General features: G+C 40.9%; 2 protein-coding genes across 2 annotated transcripts in view; one reads left to right on the top strand and one right to left on the bottom strand.

Annotated features, from left to right (window-relative positions):
• Positions 1-149: 149 nt before the first annotated feature.
• On the top strand, positions 150-8,099 carry mrpl45 (mitochondrial ribosomal protein L45). Its single transcript, XM_071504058.1, has 8 exons — positions 150-263; positions 687-882; positions 2,694-2,811; positions 2,979-3,077; positions 3,446-3,494; positions 3,584-3,733; positions 4,292-4,465; positions 7,598-8,099. The coding sequence occupies exons 1-8, from the start codon at positions 201-203 to the stop codon at positions 7,694-7,696; spliced, it is 948 nt and encodes a 315-aa protein (XP_071360159.1). The 5' UTR covers positions 150-200; the 3' UTR covers positions 7,697-8,099.
• gpr179 (G protein-coupled receptor 179) overlaps positions 8,092-18,699 on the bottom strand; it is a 27,713-nt gene continuing 17,105 nt past the window's right edge. Inside the window, exons 6-11 of the mRNA XM_071504052.1 lie at positions 16,705-16,814; positions 15,822-16,060; positions 15,042-15,180; positions 14,814-14,916; positions 13,792-13,938; positions 8,092-13,417 (exon numbers count right to left, since the gene is read on the bottom strand). Coding sequence (XP_071360153.1) covers positions 10,250-13,417; positions 13,792-13,938; positions 14,814-14,916; positions 15,042-15,180; positions 15,822-16,060; positions 16,705-16,814 — 3,906 coding nt within the window. The 3' untranslated portion in view covers positions 8,092-10,249. The remainder of the gene's footprint in view (positions 13,418-13,791; positions 13,939-14,813; positions 14,917-15,041; positions 15,181-15,821; positions 16,061-16,704; positions 16,815-18,699) is intronic.

The following is an 18,699-nucleotide window of genomic DNA, read 5'->3' as shown; positions in this document are numbered from 1 at the left end:
GGAGATTTATGTCAAAAAATAATTTAGATTTTTAATCTCCTAATTTTGACTTTTTATTAAAAAATTTGACTTTATATGTCATATTTTTTGACTTACCCTGAGCATTTTTTCTTTATTGGCCGAAATGAAATGAAAGTTTTATTTTGAAAGTGACCACGGGAAGCGTTTATGTTTTTTAGTTTCCGGTAAATGGTGGAAAGATGGCGATGCCCATGAGGAGGACGCTGATGGTCCTTCACAGAGCAACATGCAACAGTTTGATGGTAACGAAACGTTTGATAACACGTTACTGTTTTTAAGCAGCGTGAGATCGACAATATGATGAAGAAGAAGTTCGTTTGTTTTGTTCTGAACGCACTACGCTGCGCACAGTCCTTTCCGGGGCTAGCTTAGCTAACGCTAGCTAACTGTCATGATAGAAGATCGCAAAAACAAATGTTACATCAAAAATAAGAAGTCTCTAAAAAAAAAAAAAAGATGGGATTTGGCATATAAATTATTTTACTGAGTCAAAATTATTGTGCAAGTTAAAATTCTGTCTTGGGTTATATAGTTTAAACTTTAAACGTCAGATTTTTGTCTTCTTATCTCATTATTAGGAGTTGTAGTGGGTTGCTGCATTATATTGAAAAGCGTTTCACATATTTTGTCCACCACATTCACACTTTTCATGCCCTTTCTCTTAGAACGCAGAGGCGTCTCTGGTTGTGCGGCACCCAGTCCCACTTTTCCTGCCGGTTAGGACCAAGAAGCGGTACTTTATCCCTCCAGCTGTGGGGGTTAAGGGGAGGATTGAGAAGAACACAGAGGAGAGGGGCCGAGCAGCAGGCGTTGTCCCCAAACAGGAGTACTTTGAGAGGCCCATCAACATCGCCTGCACTGGTAAAACTGCAGCTGCTCACGTTCCCATACTTTGACAACTTATTTATAATAACTCATTTACAGAGCACCTTTCAAAACACAGTTACAGAGTGGTTCACAGCAAAAACAAAGAATAAAAGTACGTGTATCTAAAACAAGTTGAATAGTTAAAGCTATTACAGTTAGAGGCCAGATCACACCAGCCATGACCCAGCAACATGTCCATGATCCCACCCATGAGCACTCAGTAGTCATTACTAGATTATTACATTAATACAGTAGTACTCATGGTTCAGACCACACCCATCTTCGAACCTGGCCTTCATTTTGATCTCAACTACACACCTGTAAAGTTTTGTGACTGTATCTTCCAGGTTGTGATGCTATCATGGTGACAAAATCTGTCCACAGACATATAGATACCTGCCAAAATACTCAAAACCACTCTGTGGTAGTTCCAGCTGCAGCAGATGTGTCCGGAACTGCATTTTCTCATGATGAGACACACACGAGTGCACGCATACACAGAGAATCACCAGATGAAAACAACACAGCCACGGTGCCTCAGCTGCTCACAAGCAGTAAAATCCTAAGTCCCATTCATGGGTAGCCAGTAAAGGGCAGTAGGGGTTGGTGTGATGAGTTTGCTTCTCTCAGAGGATGTTTAAAGCCTGGCAGCAGCGTATTGTATGAGCTGTTGTCCGTGGATGTTGATAACAGAGTAAAGAGAGTTGCAGTAGTCCAGTCTGGAGGAGACAAAAGTACAAATTACCTTTCCTAGATCTGCAGATGAAAGCAATGTCCTGATCTTGGTTAAATATGTCGGCTGGACAAAGCAGGATTGCACAACTTTAGTCAAATGTCATTTAGGTTAATATTAATATTATTAATTAGCTATTGGTTGTTATTGTATCATTGCCCCTGGTGTTTTCACAGTTTTACAACCTTTTATCACAAGGGCTAAAGAAGGCCGTCAATGTCTGACCAAGAAATATAAGAAAATAAGAACTAAAAACTAGAGAATTGAACAGTTTAGCAAACAATCAATACATATTTTTCAGGGGTGTGGGGCTCACAGTGTCCATTCAGACAACTGCTGGTGGATTTAAACTGATGGTTAGTTAGTTTACCCCATCAGTTTTCCCAGTGAATGACCAATAAGTGTAGTTACTGAACCTCAGAATCTTTTGGTGCCGACTAAAATTGTAGTTTTGATATCAAATTGTCAAGAAATGAAAGCTGGCATCTACAGTGTGGTCAAAGTTCATATTCTTCCTTATGTGTTCTTAATCAGACTTTTTCTGATTTAAATTATAATTTCGTCACAGTTATTTAAACCAGATTGGACCGAATTGCCATTTTCCTGTTTTATTTCCACTTTGTCTTACATTTGAATCGTTGAAAACCTTCACAAATGTTGGTGGGGAGTCAGTGAACTGGAAGGATAATACAAAATTTAACATTTAATTTGTTAAATTTAAAAAAAAAATGTTTTCGTAAAAAAAAAAAGATGTTCATAAAGATTTATATTACAGGAAGGTACAGAAACATGAATTGTTTTGGTGATTGGTTCAGGCAAACAGTAATCATCTGGATAAAGAAACTGGTCTGTCAGTATTGAGATAAATTCAGTTCCAGAACATTTTGAATTACTGCTGTTGGTGTGTTTTATAATAAATACTACTTTAACTGCCCCCCTCCCAAAAGAGTCTGTGTGCAGCTGCTGTTTGTCAATCAGACAGCAGTCCTGCATTGAAACTTTCTATTTTGAATACCTCCCATGGTTGGAGGGCACACACTGATGGATCAGTCCTGTCTGCTGTCTTTACCAGCGGGAATCTTCGACCCCTACATCCCCCCAGAGGGCGACGCTCGTCTCTCCACTCTGACTAAAGAAGGCCTGAAGCAACGAACTGAACAGATACGACAGAGCGCTGCCTCACAGCTAGCGTAAGATGTTTCTGTCTTGTCAAACATGTCTGAGTCTTGTGGGAGAGAATAGAGTTTGGTGCGTGTGTGTCATCTTATTGCTGTTTCACTAAATTAGATCCAAAACATCTTGAGGGCGACTGTGATAAATGTGCAAAAGCTGAATGTTTTTCATTTGGTCTTCACAGGATTCGTAAAATCAAAGAGTATGACTCTCTGTTCACAACGAAGGATTTTGCGGAGCGAGCTCAAGAAATCTTTATTGAGGCTCACAAGACTCTGACAGAGTAAGGAAATGAACTCGCGTCTTTCACTTTGCTCAGCTCAGCCTCATCAGAGAGAAATAACACATCAGACAGTGAGAGGTGTGTTGAAGAAGAACTCACACTGCCTGCTGCTCTGCTGCAGGAAAACACTCAAAGTCAAAATTAGTTTGAACTTTCCTGGTTTTCCTGCCAAAGTAAAGGTTTGATTTTTGAGGTGATAGGTGACCAACATGAAGCCAAGCCAAAATAAATACAGCATTTAATCAAATGAAATCATTTTTTTCTGCTAAATGAAACATTAACACATATATAATCATAATATATTCTCCTTGAAAATGTTTGGTTTAAGGTCCAGAGAGAAAGATGAACCTCTGCTCTTGTTTTTGCAGATTTAACAAGGAGAAACTTCACTCCTTAGTAACAGAGAGGTGTTATCCGGTGAGTTCTGGCTCATTCAGTTGCAGGTTTCCCCTCGTTTACGGTTTTTGCCATGAAATACACTCCTCACTGCTCTGTCCTGTGTTCAGGAGATGACGAGGGGGAACCGCTTCAAGACGATCCACTGGAAGTTCATCGAGTCCCTGGAGCCGCCCAAGGTGGTCCACGCCCGCTGCCCTGACATGGTCACCAAAGGCAACCTGTACGGCCAGGTGACGGTCCGCATGCATTCCAAACAGGTACGGTCCAGGTGTTAACGGCTACACAGCAGCTATGATACCAGTATCAACTGTTTGTGTCCAGAGCTTCGTGTGTGTGTTAGTTTTTCCTCTTTTTATGAGATGATATTATTATTATTATTATTATTATTATTATCATCATCATCAGGGAAGTAAAGAAAAGAAGTGAAGTAAAATACAAACCCTGCAGCAAACAGACACTCAGACGGTGAATCACGCAACAGCCTAAAAATATCTCGCAATGTAAAGCGATCTGCAGGAGGAGCGGGAGAAAATGTCTAAATTAAGAACAGAAAGACTCGGGCGGAGGGGTTGCTAAGTACTGATTTAGACTTAGACATTTGGACACACCAGAACTGAAAGGCTCCTTTTTGGTGTCTGTTTGCTGGACGGGGCGCTGCCATTAATCCTTGTGTGTTTTGAAGTATTTTAAACGGAACTGAGAACTTAAAAAACACTTTTGAATGTGATGTGACAGTTGCACACAGTCACTTGCAGCAGTGACACAAAGCAGTTTTGGGGTGTGCACCCGGGGTCACGTGTGTGTCTGTCCCGCAGACTCTGGCCATCTACGACCGCTTCGGGAGGCTGATGCTGGGCAGCGAGGAGCAGCCGAAGGACGTCTTGGAGTACCTGGTTATAGAACGTCACCTCGTCAACCCCTACGGCCGATGGAGGTTACACGGGAAAATAGTGCCATCCTGGGCTCCTGCCAAAGATCCAATTATTAAGGTGACCTTTGTCTCCACAGCGACTGCCCACATTTATCTTTTAGCAAGAAAAAGGCAGAGGTCCAAGCCAAAAGGAAATGAAACAACCTTTATTAACTGTCCAGTTCACACTTCACTTTAATGACCTCATGAACAGGGTTGATGGTAGAATATGTTTCAAGCTTCTCTTATTTTTTTCAGTTAATTATTCTTCTTTTCTTTGCTGTCACATATGCTTCTGTACATCCTCCCTTCATTACTTCCGCCTGTTGCTGCTCTTCACCGAGGTCGTTGACCCCAGTCCGACAGACTCTTCTGCCCTGCGCTCCAGCTGTTTCCAGCCTGCTCCCTCTCTTAACGTCTGTCACTTCTCGGAAAATAGAGAATGAAATATCTGGTGTTTGATTACAGCCCAAATTCAGCTCCAGCTCTTGTTTATGAAACTGTCTGTACTCCTCATTGACTTACACCCTGTTGGCAGTTATTAGGAACACCTAGCTGAAACTAATGCAGCCTAATAAAATGCTCCTGCAATAAATTCTGCCTTCATGAAGGTCATAAACTTCAGACACTGTTTTAGAGAGCTGCTGATTCAACTTTACGGTCCTTTTGGAGGCTGCAGTTTGTTGTGGTGTTGAATTGTACTGTGTTATAAGGACACGTGTTTCTGTCATTTTGTCCACTCCCTTTATACCAGTGAGGGTCGGCAATAACAGAAACACTTTCAAATATTATTGAAATTACAAAATGCCAAAGTGCAATATCCAAGTTGCAGGAGTTCCAATGTTTTTATTCTAATTATTTTTTGATAAAAGTCAAATGTGTCACAACAAACCATAAATGAAGTGTTGTGGTGCTACAGAGACGCCCTGGCCTATGAATCATATTCTCCACATTTAAAGGTGAAAATGAAATTTAAAAAATGACCGAAATATCAGAAATAGCTCATATCACAATATCTGCCAGATTTTTATTTTTATTTTGCACATCCTTCAGCTCTACTTTATAGTTTGTCTTTTGACAAGTATTTTTCCTTGGACATCAGAGACTAGTGAGACATTTCACACAGAAACTGATGTTGAAAAAATGTATAAAAAGGTCAGTTCACCAAAATTGGAAAAAAAAAACTAGGGCCATCAACCAATTTAAAAAGAAACCTAATTAATTATATGCTTTCTGGTTCATTAATCTAAATTAATATCATATCAGTATTGACCATGAGAAGTTATTCAACCAGAACTCTCTACACAGCTGCATACAACCAGAGGTAAAAAAAAAAAGAACATGTTCAACCACAGCTACTGTTCCTCAGTCAGCAGAGCTCACACGTCTCTAAGCTCTGGTCGGACTCCCGCTGGCTTGATTGTGTTGCAGAGTTAAACCGCATTATGTCTATTAATGTTTCAGACCATTTCATTAACTAGCAAAATCCTGCAGATGCAGGTCAGGAGCTTCAGTTAATGTTCACATCAAACATCAGGATGAGGAGAAATGTGATCTCAGTGACTCGTGATTGTTGGTGTCAGAGTGTTTCTGAAACGGCTGAACTTCCTGGATTTTCTCACACAACGGTCTCTAGATTTTTTCACTCAGAATGGGAGCTAAGAATAAAACCATCCAGTGAGCAGCAGCTCTGTGGAGGAGACGCCTTGTTGATGAGAGAGCTCAGAGGAGAACGGACAGAGCTGACAGAAAGACTACGGTCACTCAGATAACCACTCTTTACAACTGTGGTGAGCAGAGAAGCTTCAGATTGAACAACACGTCCAAACTTGAGGTGGATGGTTTTCTTGGCCCCTTAACACCAGTCAGTCCTGGTCTGAATGTCTCAGTCTGTCTGAGCATTGTTGCTGCCCATCTTCACCCCTTCATGGCCACAGTTCACCATCTTCTAACAGCTACTTCCTGCAGGATAATGCTCCATGTCACAAAGCTAAAGTCATCTCAAACTGGTTTCATGAACATGACAGTGAGTTCAGTGAACTTCAGTGCCCCCCACCCCCCCCCCCACCCCACAGGAGAATGGCAGCTTGAAATGACGTCAACATGGAGCAAAGTCTCACAGAAAAGTTTCCAACATCTGTAGGATCCATGACATGAGGAACTGAGGCTGTTTGAGAGCAAAGGGAGGAACTACCAGTGAGTGCATTAGACTGGATAGAAGATGACTTGCATTATACGCATCACTGCAAAACGTAGAACATAATCATCTTAAATCTGTGAGTCAGCCCCTGCTGTGTCTCAGATGTATCTGACAGATGGAGCGGTAATGTTGTCAGAAGGTGTTTCTTACTCTCCTCTGACAGAAACTAAAAAAGCTTCACCATCGGTGAAGTGTTTGTCACTTTGTCATCTCAACAGAAAAGTGATGGCACAGTCTCTGCCGGTGACACCTTCCTCTTTCTCATTGTTACTCTGCAATGTTCCTCATTGTAAATTTGATCAGAAAAGCAGGACTCTATGTTTCCTCACACCTTTTTATTGACTATAAGAAAACAAGGGAGATCAGAGTTTGTAATTCATTGTAACAGACTGACATGTCTCCAAAAATATCAATAATAGATTGTCTGAATCAGAACTGACTGACTGAGATTCATTTCATGGAGATTTTCTTTTGATATGTCATATTTACAGACAGGAAATCTTAATCGGTCTCAACAAACCTCTGAGGTCTGACTGGTTCCCTGTGGTTATTTTAAGCTCTGCCACCTGTCAATCACACTCTGTCAAGCCAACTGACAAATGAAGGCAGGACACTTTCACCAGCTGTGGTCTACATAAAAAAACAATATACAACTTCAGCTTAATCTTCTACTCGTCTTTGTTTATCACTTCTTTGTATTTAGTTTAAAAACTAAGCTAAACAGCAAATGTCTCCTAATTCTAAGATGTTGAACTATATCTTCTGTAATGATATAAAACCAAGTGATGCAGAAGCAAACAACTACAGTCAAACTAAAATCCTTCTTTTGTTGAAGTTGTTTTCCAGTGCAGCCCTGCTGTTTTGAATGATGCAAACTGGTTTGTCCATCTTGGTCCTGAAGGTTAATGGGATGTGGAGTGGGTGGCACTTAAGAGATATTTGTTATGTACATGTATTATTTGTTGGTTTTAATTTACAAATGACACTCATCTGCTCTTTCTGGTCTTCCAGACTGTCATGATTCCTGGTCCGAAGCTGAGCGCAGGACAAGAGTTCGATGCCAGCAGCATTGAAGTTCCCAAACCAGAGGCAGTACAGTGGTATAAATAGGCCACCAGATGGCGCAGCTCTCTCCATTAAACCACAGTAGGACATTTATCACCAGTCACCAGCCAAATGCTGTTTAAAATTTGGCTGTGGTTGCACAGTTTGTCCACGTTGGCAGCAAACCAGGCTTCCTTTGGAGGCTCTTTTCTGTTTGGCTGTTCAAACGGTGAAAGCAGCAGGTGAGTTGTAGGATGAACAAACTGCTCTGTCCTGAAGCCAATAAAGCTGCTTCTTACTGTACAGAAAATCATCACACAACGGTCTGGAATAATAATAACAACAACAACAACAACAACAACTCTTCTCATGACTTCAACTCAGTTTCATTTCACATGTTGTCATGTTTTCTTTATGAGACTAATTTAATGTGAACATGTAAGAAATAAAATGTACAGATCTCCAGAAATTGTATGGTTTATTTCTGTGATGAATATACTGCATGTTGACCTCAGGAAATACAAAAATAAAGTGTCCCATCTGCTTTTCTTCACACCAGTAGATTTCAGTAGACTTTTTTCCTGGAATAATCTTTCATAGAAGATACAAACAAAATTCAAACAGTACAAACAGTACAGAGGCTGTTTCTCTATGCAAAACAAAGGGTGTGTTACAACTATATTAGATTTTTTTTTACGTGACAACAAATTACAGCACGCTCATTCAAAAACACACTAACATGCAACAATGCTCACAAAACTAGTTCACTCCACTGACAAAAACTTGGCGCAGTGTTTAACAATGAGATCACTGAATGAAAGAAACCTGAAGCTGCGTGGGACTGAGTGACACTGCAGCAGCAGCAGAAGAGCTGATAATCATCACCACTTGAAACAACTGGCTGTCAATTGCACAGAATAACTGCTGGCATAGACGCGACTTAATTACATCAATACAGAAAACTGCTAACTGCTAAGTTTTATTCACCATAAAACCTTTTTCAAAACATACTGCTTCCAAAATGTTGCAGTTGTCTTTATCTGAAACTTAGTGTAATGACTCAAAACTTTATAAAATACTAACTCAGTAATGGCAGACATTGAAATATTAGGTCCCCCTAATGCAAATAAATTATTAGCCAATAATAACAATGTTTAATAGTCAAAAGAAATCTTTGACTGATACAGGAGTGGATTTAATTTTAAAAAAATTCTTATTTCTGCAGTGTTACATCTTATAATCTAGTTCTTTTCAAAGACTAAATAATATCAATTTCTAGCAATGACTACAATGACCAATATCACTGCTTAAAGAACCCTGATGAAAACTTCTGAAGTTGACCAAAACCTTAACTTGTGATTATTTAACTACTCAACTAATAGGTAAGAGCCCTGTTCTTTAAGCTGAAGCCTGACCTCCGTAAAATGCATTATTTGCAACATTTGGATTGTGCAAACTTTAGAGTTGGGGTATATAATATCCATCAACTTGATGTTTGTTGCAATTACTCTCTGAAGCTGGTTTCCAGTGAACTGCATCCATAAAAAAAGCAGTGACATGATTTTCTACAGAAGTCAGATATGAAATAAATATGCAGTATTCACTCTGCTGTAATGGGTAGAAATTTTTAGGGTATAAGTCTGAGTTTATGGTGAATTATGCATTTTTGGCATTGTTTTTTTTTTGTGGTTTAATGTTATTTTCCCATTATTATGACTGAATCAAAAGTGAGAGAGTAATCAGTCACTTAAAGCAAACAGGTATGCATAGTTTAATCAATCATTAATACCTGATATATAATATGAAATATGATTTGACATCCATTGTAATCCCGGTGGCACAACTGACTTAAGACTTTCTTCTACTTTGAAAATATAATTTCCACAAAAAAATTAGACTGAATTTATCCCATGTATGCTGGTTAAGAATAGTTTTGTCTCATAGGCCCGCCACTATATTTGTGTTTGCAAGCACTGTTGACTTGTTATTTTCAGATTTTGTGATCCATTCATCCAACCCATGTGTCCAAGATATTGTATGTACATGGCAAATATCATAATTGTCACCTAAAAACAAACAAAGACACAAAAAACATTTTAATTTATAATGGGGGGGGTAGAAGCAGGAAGAAAAGGGACTTCATCTAATTGCCTTAGATGCCCTGCCATCATTCATAAAATGTCTGTTCATAGGTCATTGCTGGATCAATGAGGGACGTAATGAATCTGCAACATGTGCTTCAGTAAAAAGAAAGCTTATTTTCAGTCAGGGTTGCACAACTCAAAGTGTCCAGCTCATCAAGTTTCTACTACAGGCATCTTACTTGGACAATGTCATGGTCCAAATGGTAGTCCATCCTGAAATAGCACAGTCCTATGTTTTACGTTTCATTTGCTCAAGTACTTGTCCATCAGAAAGGGCTTCCAGCTTTGCCAGCTGCAGGGGAACTGTTCCTGAGCTGACCCTGCACTCTAACCTCCCTGAGGATCTGGGGAAATTTAAAAACAAAGTTCCCCCCACTATCAACAGGGTACGGCCAAAATGGTTTTATAGCGTTCATGTTCCCCTTGATTTAGAAGGAGTGGTCAAAAGTGAAAATAAATGATGGCTAGACTTAGGTCACAAGTCAGGTGGGAATACAAGAGCCTCAGCAGCACATTCAGCATCATCCTCTTCATCTTCCTCTGGAATATTCTCAGGCTCCCATGTAAAAACGTCTGAGGCATTGTCTGTGAATGAGCCAGATCTGCTCCTAACCATCTCCCAGGGACACAAAGCATCACGCCGGCCCAGGGCTAAGTTTGCTTTAGACTCATCTATGTCCTCTGTACTGATGTCAGCTGGAATCTCTTCTGCACTTAGTGGGCCCTGGTTCTCTATGATGACATCTTTCTCACTGTGAATATCAACTTTGCTTTCGCTTGACGTTTGTGGATCTCTCAGACACACATCTGTTACAGTGCTGTCTTGCGCTTTAACAACTCCTGGTTCTTCGGTCTCCCATGGACAAACATCTGCCCGACCACTGTCTTGTTTTCTAAGAACTTTTGGTTCCTCTGTCTCCCATGGGCAAACATCTCCCCGAGCACTATCTTGTTTTTTAAGGACTTTTGGTTCCTCTGTCTCCCATGGGCAAACATCTCCCCGAGCACTATCTTGTTTTTTAAGGACTTTTGGTTCCTCTGTCTCCCATGGACAAATGTTTTCTCTAATGCTATCTTGCTTTTTTGCAACCTTAGTGTCTTCTCCCTCCCATGGACAAACATCTGCCCGACTGCTGTCTTGCTTTTTTAGAACTTTTGGGGCATCTGTTTCCCATGGACAGACACTTTCCTGTCTTTGTAGCTCCTCTGATGCCTTTGAGACTTCTGATTTGACTGCCCCTGCTTCCTCTGTCTCCCATGGACAAACATTTCCCCGAACCGTGTCTTGCCTTACACAACTGTCTGATATTTTTGGGGTCTCAGGTTCCCCAGTTTCCCATGGACAAACATCTGCTGGTCTTTCCTTTGGCATTGTCTTGGTAGCTTCAGTTTTCTCAGGGACCTCAGTTTCCCAGGGGCATACATTTACTCTTGTGTTGTCTTTCCCTTCAGATTGTACCAACGCAGCTCTCAAAGGTGAGACACCTTCTTGTGAGTCTTCTGGTTTGCCTTGATTTCCAGTGTCCCAAGGACAAACATCTACACTGATGGTCATTTGTGACGTAGGGTCAGTATTTGTTGGCTCTGTGCTTCCCTCTTCCCATGGACAAATACCTTCCATGATTTTAGGAGGATCAGGGAAATCCCATGGACAACTCTGTGCTGTCTTGATCACTTGTTTACCCCAGTTAAGGACAGGTGATTTTTCACAATATTGTTGCTCATTACTTTGCATTTCTTTTGATGCAACCGGATAGATGGCAGGTTTCATAACCTCTTGTCGATGGGGCACCATCAGCGTACCCTTGGCCTCCAAAGGATTTAGGTTTTCGTATACAACTTCAGCCTTGTTTTGAACATCCCAAGGACACACATTAGCATATTCATTATCTTGTCTGATTGAAGGTTGGGGAGTTTCTGCAACCTCCCAGGGACATACATCTGCTGCAAGTTTCAAAGACTGTTGTCTCTGTGAATCTTTAGACAGAGTAGCATGAGAAATAACGGGAATATCTTGCGATTCCCAAGGACACACTTCACCATGACCACTTCCTTGTCTTCTCACATTCGCTTGCTCTTGAGATTCCCATGGACATAAATTAGACCGTTCAGATACCTGGGAATCCCAAGGGCACACATCTGTTTTAATGCTCTGCTGCTTCTTTGGTCCCTCTCCTTGCTGCAAAGTACCAGCTCCGTCCCATGGACACACATCTGCGTGTGAAACAGTACGGACTGGTGTAATTCGAATACTACTTCTCCTGTTAGTTGAAGGAGTTCTGGAGCTGCTAGCAGTTTCCCATGAACTTATACTGCTACGTTTGCTGTTCTGCCTTGATAAAAACACATTTTCATAGGTGCCATCTCTTGGCATATCATCTGTGTCCCAAGGGTAGACGGCCGATTTTACAATCACGAGCCTTCTAGGGCTTCTGTCCGAGGAATCCCCAGAGGACAGTCTGATTGCATTCTGCTTCACAAGGCATGGTTTTCCGTCTATTGTTGTCATACTTCTTTTCTGCAGTGACCTCTTTTCCATGCTTGGACGTCTACTAGATGTTCCCGATCTTGGTGTTGTGGAAGCACTCTCCTGACTTTTTTGTGAGATAGAATCTTCTTTACTTAAAATTCCATCCTTACTGGATCTGCTTCCTGCATCCATGGAGCCCATAATTGATTTCACAGAGAGCCACTTACTGGTGGGGGTGCGGAAGGAGAAGACACGCTGATCTTTTGTGACCTTTGGTCTTGGAGAGCCTGGTGCACTTGCAGACACAGGAGCTTGTGGTTTGGGCGATTCAGTTTCACTTTGTACTCCTTTGTCCACAGAAGGAGTCTTTTCTACAGGGGGTAAATGGTCCCAGGGACAGACAAGTGCCTGTGGAGATGATGGCCTTTTTTGCTCACTATCCTCAGAGTTGGCGTAGGTGACATGCTTCTGGTTCTTGTCGCCCAATGATTCTTGCTCCACCTCCCAAGGACAGACCTCAGCCTTGTCAAATGACTCTGACTGGAGAGCACTTCTGGTTTGGTCACTGATGGAAATGCTCTGCCTAGACCTTGTCAGCACTGTGCTGGCTCTGTTAACTTTAGGTATATTTTCCATAGAATGGGTGGTAGTGGAGGTGAGACTCCAGGACTTATGAAGCCTGGTGTGATCAGGATGCAGGAGATTGGTATCAATTGTCAGATTCTGGGCACTGGCTGACTTACAGACGCCTGCTGGAATATCTAAGGAGTCCGTCTCAGATCGCTGAGAGGATCTCTTCACAGCGTTGGCCTTTAACATAGAGTCACGCAAGGAAGAGTCTCTTTCCCTGACATAGTGATGATCACTTTGGGACTTACGCATGGATGGTGACGGTGATCGTGATTTCACTGAACTTCTGTAACTAATACTGACAGTATCTGGGGTCCGCCTAAAAGAGTCAGACAGAGTCACACTTCTACTGTGGAAGGATCCATCTTTCTCCTCGCGGCTGCACTGTCGGCTCATGGTTTCTGGGATCTCAGCAATGCGTTTAATAATGGACCTCCCCAGTGCACATCGAGAACTCCGCTTCTTTGACAGATGAGGGTTGTTTGCGGTCATCTTCTTCGTCTTGTGGACTTCTAACTGGGCATATAGCTTCTTCAGTTCATCCTGGTGCATGTGAAGAAGGGAGGGAATTGATAAGGGGATTTAGGAGATGGTTGAAATGATTGAGGAGAGGAAAAACGTACAGTAACAAGTCAGAGGAAAGGTAGATGACAGTTGAGGATAAGAAAAGGATAAAGGGTGGAGAAAGGTCATACAACATATATCTTTTCTACTGCTGACTCTATTTTCTGTTAATTTATGATGTAATTATAAAACATTTAAAATCTGTTTAAGTGAGTCTACATGTGGTCATAAGTGAAATTAAGGGACATTTATTTTTCTTATTTAAATGTGACCTTAGGAATTTCTTCCACCTTTTGTAAATTATGTCCCAATTCAAAGTGATAACAGCGTTCTGAGGGGACAAGAGAGTTTACCCGAAAGTCATCCGGGTCCACACTAGGCTCACTCCAAGCAGAGTGAAAACTGCTGTTGAGGTACGAGCCGGAGCGCCGCAGGTCCACTTCATCTTCATACACCTCTGCTGCAATCTCCTCTCTCCCCGGCTTAGACACGTGGAGAAACTGTGCAACACACGGAAGCATAATATTCAGTTGTAAACATTTAGCATAGGAAAATATTGCGCTTATATGAACATGTGAAAGTTTTTTGAAGTATCACGTATTTGTATCTTAATTCACAAACCTGGACAAAGTACTTATCCCAGTTTTGAGACACCTCAGTTTGCTAGCTGGGGTACTCTGTAAGGTGAGGTTTGTGTTTGTGAACATCACAGGCACAAAAATGGCATACCATGTTGAGTAACTTAAATATAAGAATTTTCTGTGTTCCACATAAACTTCAAATCTCCGAATATGATTAAAACCAGGATAAACCTCCTTGTCGGGATACCATGTCCATATAAACGCAATCTTTCATGTGTATAGCTCCATCGATATACCGGGTGGTCGGTCCACCTATTGAGTCCATGAAATTTCTCCTGTAATGATGAATGGATTCTCGTGATATCTTGCAAAGATATTCATGGTCTCCAAAAATGTAAGCCCACATTGGTATTATATCATGCATGTATGCATAGGGTGCCAACACGATAGACGTGAGCATGTTACACTAACATGCTAACTAACTTATGCTGAACTGTAATTTACTGAGTTCATAAATTACATATTACGTATACATATAATCCTGTCTATATACATTACCTCACTGTTTACAAGGTGCAATTATATCACTAATGGTTTACTAAAAGTTTACTAGCACACTACTGTCATTTAAATAAACTAGTCTTGATGAAGAGATTGAGATTACTCACCAATCTCCATTTATTTTTTACTTTTTTTTTTTTTTTTTACTTTAACTTTTACCTCTACCTAGACCCCTTACTCTGCCCCACAATTGATTAACTGCGGCACATAAAAATGCTACCTTAGGAACCTACCTTAGGAATGAAGAGAAGGGCGAGTGTCACAGTGATGGTCACATGGGTGTGCGTGAAGGAGAGCAGCAACATCCAATCAGGATGGAGAGAGGGAAAAGTGAACCTGAGGAAAACAACATCATTTCACATCAGCGTGCTGTGTTTGCACTGTTCTGTTGCTCAGGCGTATCAGCTTGTCCTGCACTTTAGAGCTTCAGATTTCACATTTTGGCGATGCTTGCTGTTTACCGGCACAGGTGGAACATGGAGGAGAGGAGCAGCTCGTTGTGGATGGCGATGCCCATGTAGCGAGGCTCGTGGAAGGCTGAGGGGACGGGCCTGACGGCGGTCCATAGGGAGCTCCCCCAGCACAGGAACAGAAGCTCAGCTGTGGCAGAGGAGCGTAAGGACCGAGGAAACAGAGATAAATACTGGTGATGTTTTCTGTTTGGTTTTATTAATCTAATACTGTTTAAATGCCAAATAACAACAAATAGTTGTGTGCACACTTGCCTATTAAGGGATGATTACTGACATTTCAGGTATGCTCATCAGTTTGTTGAGTACTACTTTAATATTGCAAAATAGCCAAAACAACAAAACTTTAAAAGTGAAATTGTAAAAAAAAAACCTGTCCTTTAAGAACTACGATAATCAATCTTTTATACATTTTTATGTCATTTCCTCAATTCTTTGACACTCTTCCACATCGATAGTGCTTTTTCATAAAGGTTCATATTTGCTAGAATGTAAAATATCATTTAAACTCAAAATATGAGCAGAATATGAGTTGATTTGTGCTTTTACTTATGAATGACACTTTGAGGTTTGACAAAATCTCTACGGGACACTTGCTGTACTTTATATCTCAAGCTTTAAAAAATGGTTTTACCCATCTTAACTTTTTAGTGAATTCAATTAACGTAACAAAAACTGGCATAAATAAAACATTTTAATAATAACTGCCCTGGGTGAAAGGATCGATCAGTTCAGAAGCTTCTCATGTTCTGTTTCTCTGCCGCCACTCACCCACAGCCATCATGTAGTCCCAGCGGTCCAGGTAGCACAGGTTGAACCCCTGTCCGTCTGACGTGGTGGTTGTGATGAACACTGGGATGTTCCTGTCGCGGTTCTGGAGGACGCCCACCGTCCACGCACACAGGAACCAGCTGACCGTCATAAGCATCACTCCCAGAATCCTCAGCAAGTGGAGGCTGGACATGTAGGGCACTCTCTGGGCCGTGCGTGAGAGGAACACCTTCAGCACCCTGCACAGAGGTGAGAGTAAAACAGTGTGTGAGAAAATTTAAACCTTTAAATATACACTCAGTCGCCACTTTATTAGGTACACCTGTAGAATCCATTACAATTCAATACAGCCGCTCTGCCATGTATTCTGCCCTCATGAAGTTTATAATGTTCAATTTGTGTTGACATTGTGAGAGATGTGTAATTTCAATTCTATATGTATCACTGAGGTTATAATTAGAGGGGGGTTGTACTGGGCTCCAGTGTACTGGGAGGTGTTTTGTCCTCCCTACTTTTAACATGAGTTGGTCAGAATATTAGAAACACCTCTCAATATAATGAAGTCCAGTACAACACATCACTCACATTATGACCTTGGCGCTAAAACATATAATTGAATCAACACCTCAAGGACAGTGACAGCAAAAACTGAACATTACTGGCCTCAAAACATCGATTTTGTTGCAGAACAGTTGTGTAGGATCGCGTCAGATTGTACAGGTGTACCTAATAAAGTGACCTCTGGATGTTTGTGAACTTAAGGACCTTAAAGGTCCCATATTTTACACTTCTTCTGTGTTTGATTTGAAGTTTTGATATCATAAGAAGATATATTTGTGGTTTTAAGAACCAAAAATGATCTCTGTGTATCACCTCAACCTACCTGTACATTTTCAGAGTGACTGTGCCGTAGACGATGGAGAAGCCGAGCATCCGGACCCAGCGCAGCAGGATACACCTGAAGGTGCTCGGCTTGAAGTACAGGATGAAAACCTGCAGGAGAGAGACGCACGATCGACTCTAAGTCAAACTACAGCAACACATTGTGTTGTTGTGTATCTCAACTTATTGTAAGTATGAAGTGTTATATTTTCACCAATACTTTACTGTGTGTATGTTTAACTATCACTATGACTAGTTCTACTGCCTCTCTTCTACTACCACTACTACTTACTGTTACCACCATTACTATGTTTACTACTATGACTTGCTGTACAAGTTCCAGAAACAGGTATAGACAAAAGTACCATTAGTAGTACTACTATTACTATTTCTGATACAACTACTGTACAAGTATTTTTACAACTAAAACCACAACTACTGCTACTGCCTGTAATATTACTTCTCGTGTTACCACTATAAACATTGCTTTTACCAAAACTAGTGCAACAGCTTCAGCTTCAGTTACTGGTGTTATCAGTATTATATACGAAACACTCATATTAGTATCATTACAACAGCAACTACTACTAATGTTACCACTATAATAATTAGTTGTTAATCAACAAAAAAAAAAAGTTTATTACTATGACAATGATAATCATGTTTTTTAAGTAAAAATTAAAAATGAGAATTTGCTGCTTTTCTTCATTTTATGATAAAAATAAACTAAAGAGCAAACAAATAATTGATAAATTGAGAAACTCTGCAAATTAATGAATAGTGGAAATAATCATGACTTACTTTCCTAATTATTACCCCTGCAACTGTTACCAGTGCAACTGCAACTACTGCTGCTACTATTGCTAATGGTACGAGTACTACTAGAGGTGTAGCTACTTTTACTGTAACTGCTGATGCTAGTACTACTAGTACTACTTTTTTTTTTTTTTTTACTATCACTATAGTGTTACTGCTGCTATTACCACTAATTTTACCACCATACTAATTGGTCCAATGAGCAGATATCCAGACATTTAATTACCGTCTCATCAGCGTAATGAGATAAAGCCACAAAAAAGATGAATGTTGGTGAAATTTGTATGAAATAATGCACAAGACATCTTGATTCATTAAAAAACACTGTCTTGTGTGGGTCCTCAGGAGCAACAACATCACCTCATGTGATGATTTGAACAACTTTAAACTTGCTTAAGAGGAAACAAAAGGGGAAAATTATAGATAAGAACTGTCTGTTTAAAAAGCAGGAGGTCTGAGCTAAATGTGCTTCCAGATTTTTACATTGTTAAGGCTCTGAGCCAGCCACACTCAACAACAGGTTGTACCTCAGTCTGTGCTCAGTGTGTAACAGTAGAGTGGATGACTGTAATCCAGGAATTAAAGCTCATTCTGCTGTGACAGTCAGTGTCAGTCACTCTGGATAAGAGCATCAGCTAAAGCCTAAAATGTGAACGCAAATTTACATCATTGTGTTCAAACCACTCATGACGGATAAACCCCTGAGAGCGAAGTCGTATAGAATCAGAGGTGATGTGCAGTAAACATCCAGAGGAGGGCAGGTTCAATCAGCAGAAAAGGCGCCGGCCGGGTTATAGACGGAGCTGATCCAGAGGAAGAAGTGATCTGATTGGTTGACCTACAGCTACGGAGAGTGAGGAGGGTCAAAAAACATCAGTAACCTCAGTGTGTCCACTGCAACATATGAAGTCACTGGGTGTAATAAGGGAAGTTTTCACTGACAGCGAGAGAAGTTGGGCTGCTGAGGAAGCTGCAGCTGCCGACCTCCACATATTATTATGATTATTAGTTTACTGTCACGTCAGAGGGGCGCAGCCTCTGTGACGTCACCCACAGGTTTCTCAGGAGCAGTTTTGAAGCTCAGAGTGAGCTGCTCGGCCGTCGCCATCTTGGCAGTGCCTGACTCCGCCCCTAACTCCCAGCTAATCCAAAAATGGGCAAAGATGTGGCGCATGTGTGG

The sequence above is a fragment of the Trachinotus anak genome, unplaced genomic scaffold, assembly GCF_046630095.1.
Source record: "Trachinotus anak isolate AG129_WGS33_773 ecotype Australia unplaced genomic scaffold, CSIRO_AGI_Tana_v1 ptg000019l, whole genome shotgun sequence".
Classification (NCBI taxonomy): domain Eukaryota; kingdom Metazoa; phylum Chordata; class Actinopteri; order Carangiformes; family Carangidae; genus Trachinotus; species Trachinotus anak.
The sequence above is the reverse complement of the archived record's forward strand: the minus strand, read 5'-3'. Positions and strand labels throughout refer to the sequence as shown.

What these genes read in the sequence shown, in the direction of transcription:
- mrpl45 (XM_071504058.1), top strand. Translation starts at nt 201, where the DNA reads ATGGCGATGCCCATGAGGAGGACGCTGATGGTCCTTCACAGAGCAACA. An exon ending in AGCGCTGCCTCACAGCTAGC is followed by an intron (nt 2,812 to 2,978) that starts GTAAGATGTTTC and finishes TGGTCTTCACAG; the next exon opens with GATTCGTAAAATCAAAGAGT. An exon ending in TAACAGAGAGGTGTTATCCG is followed by an intron (nt 3,495 to 3,583) that starts GTGAGTTCTGGC and finishes TCCTGTGTTCAG; the next exon opens with GAGATGACGAGGGGGAACCG.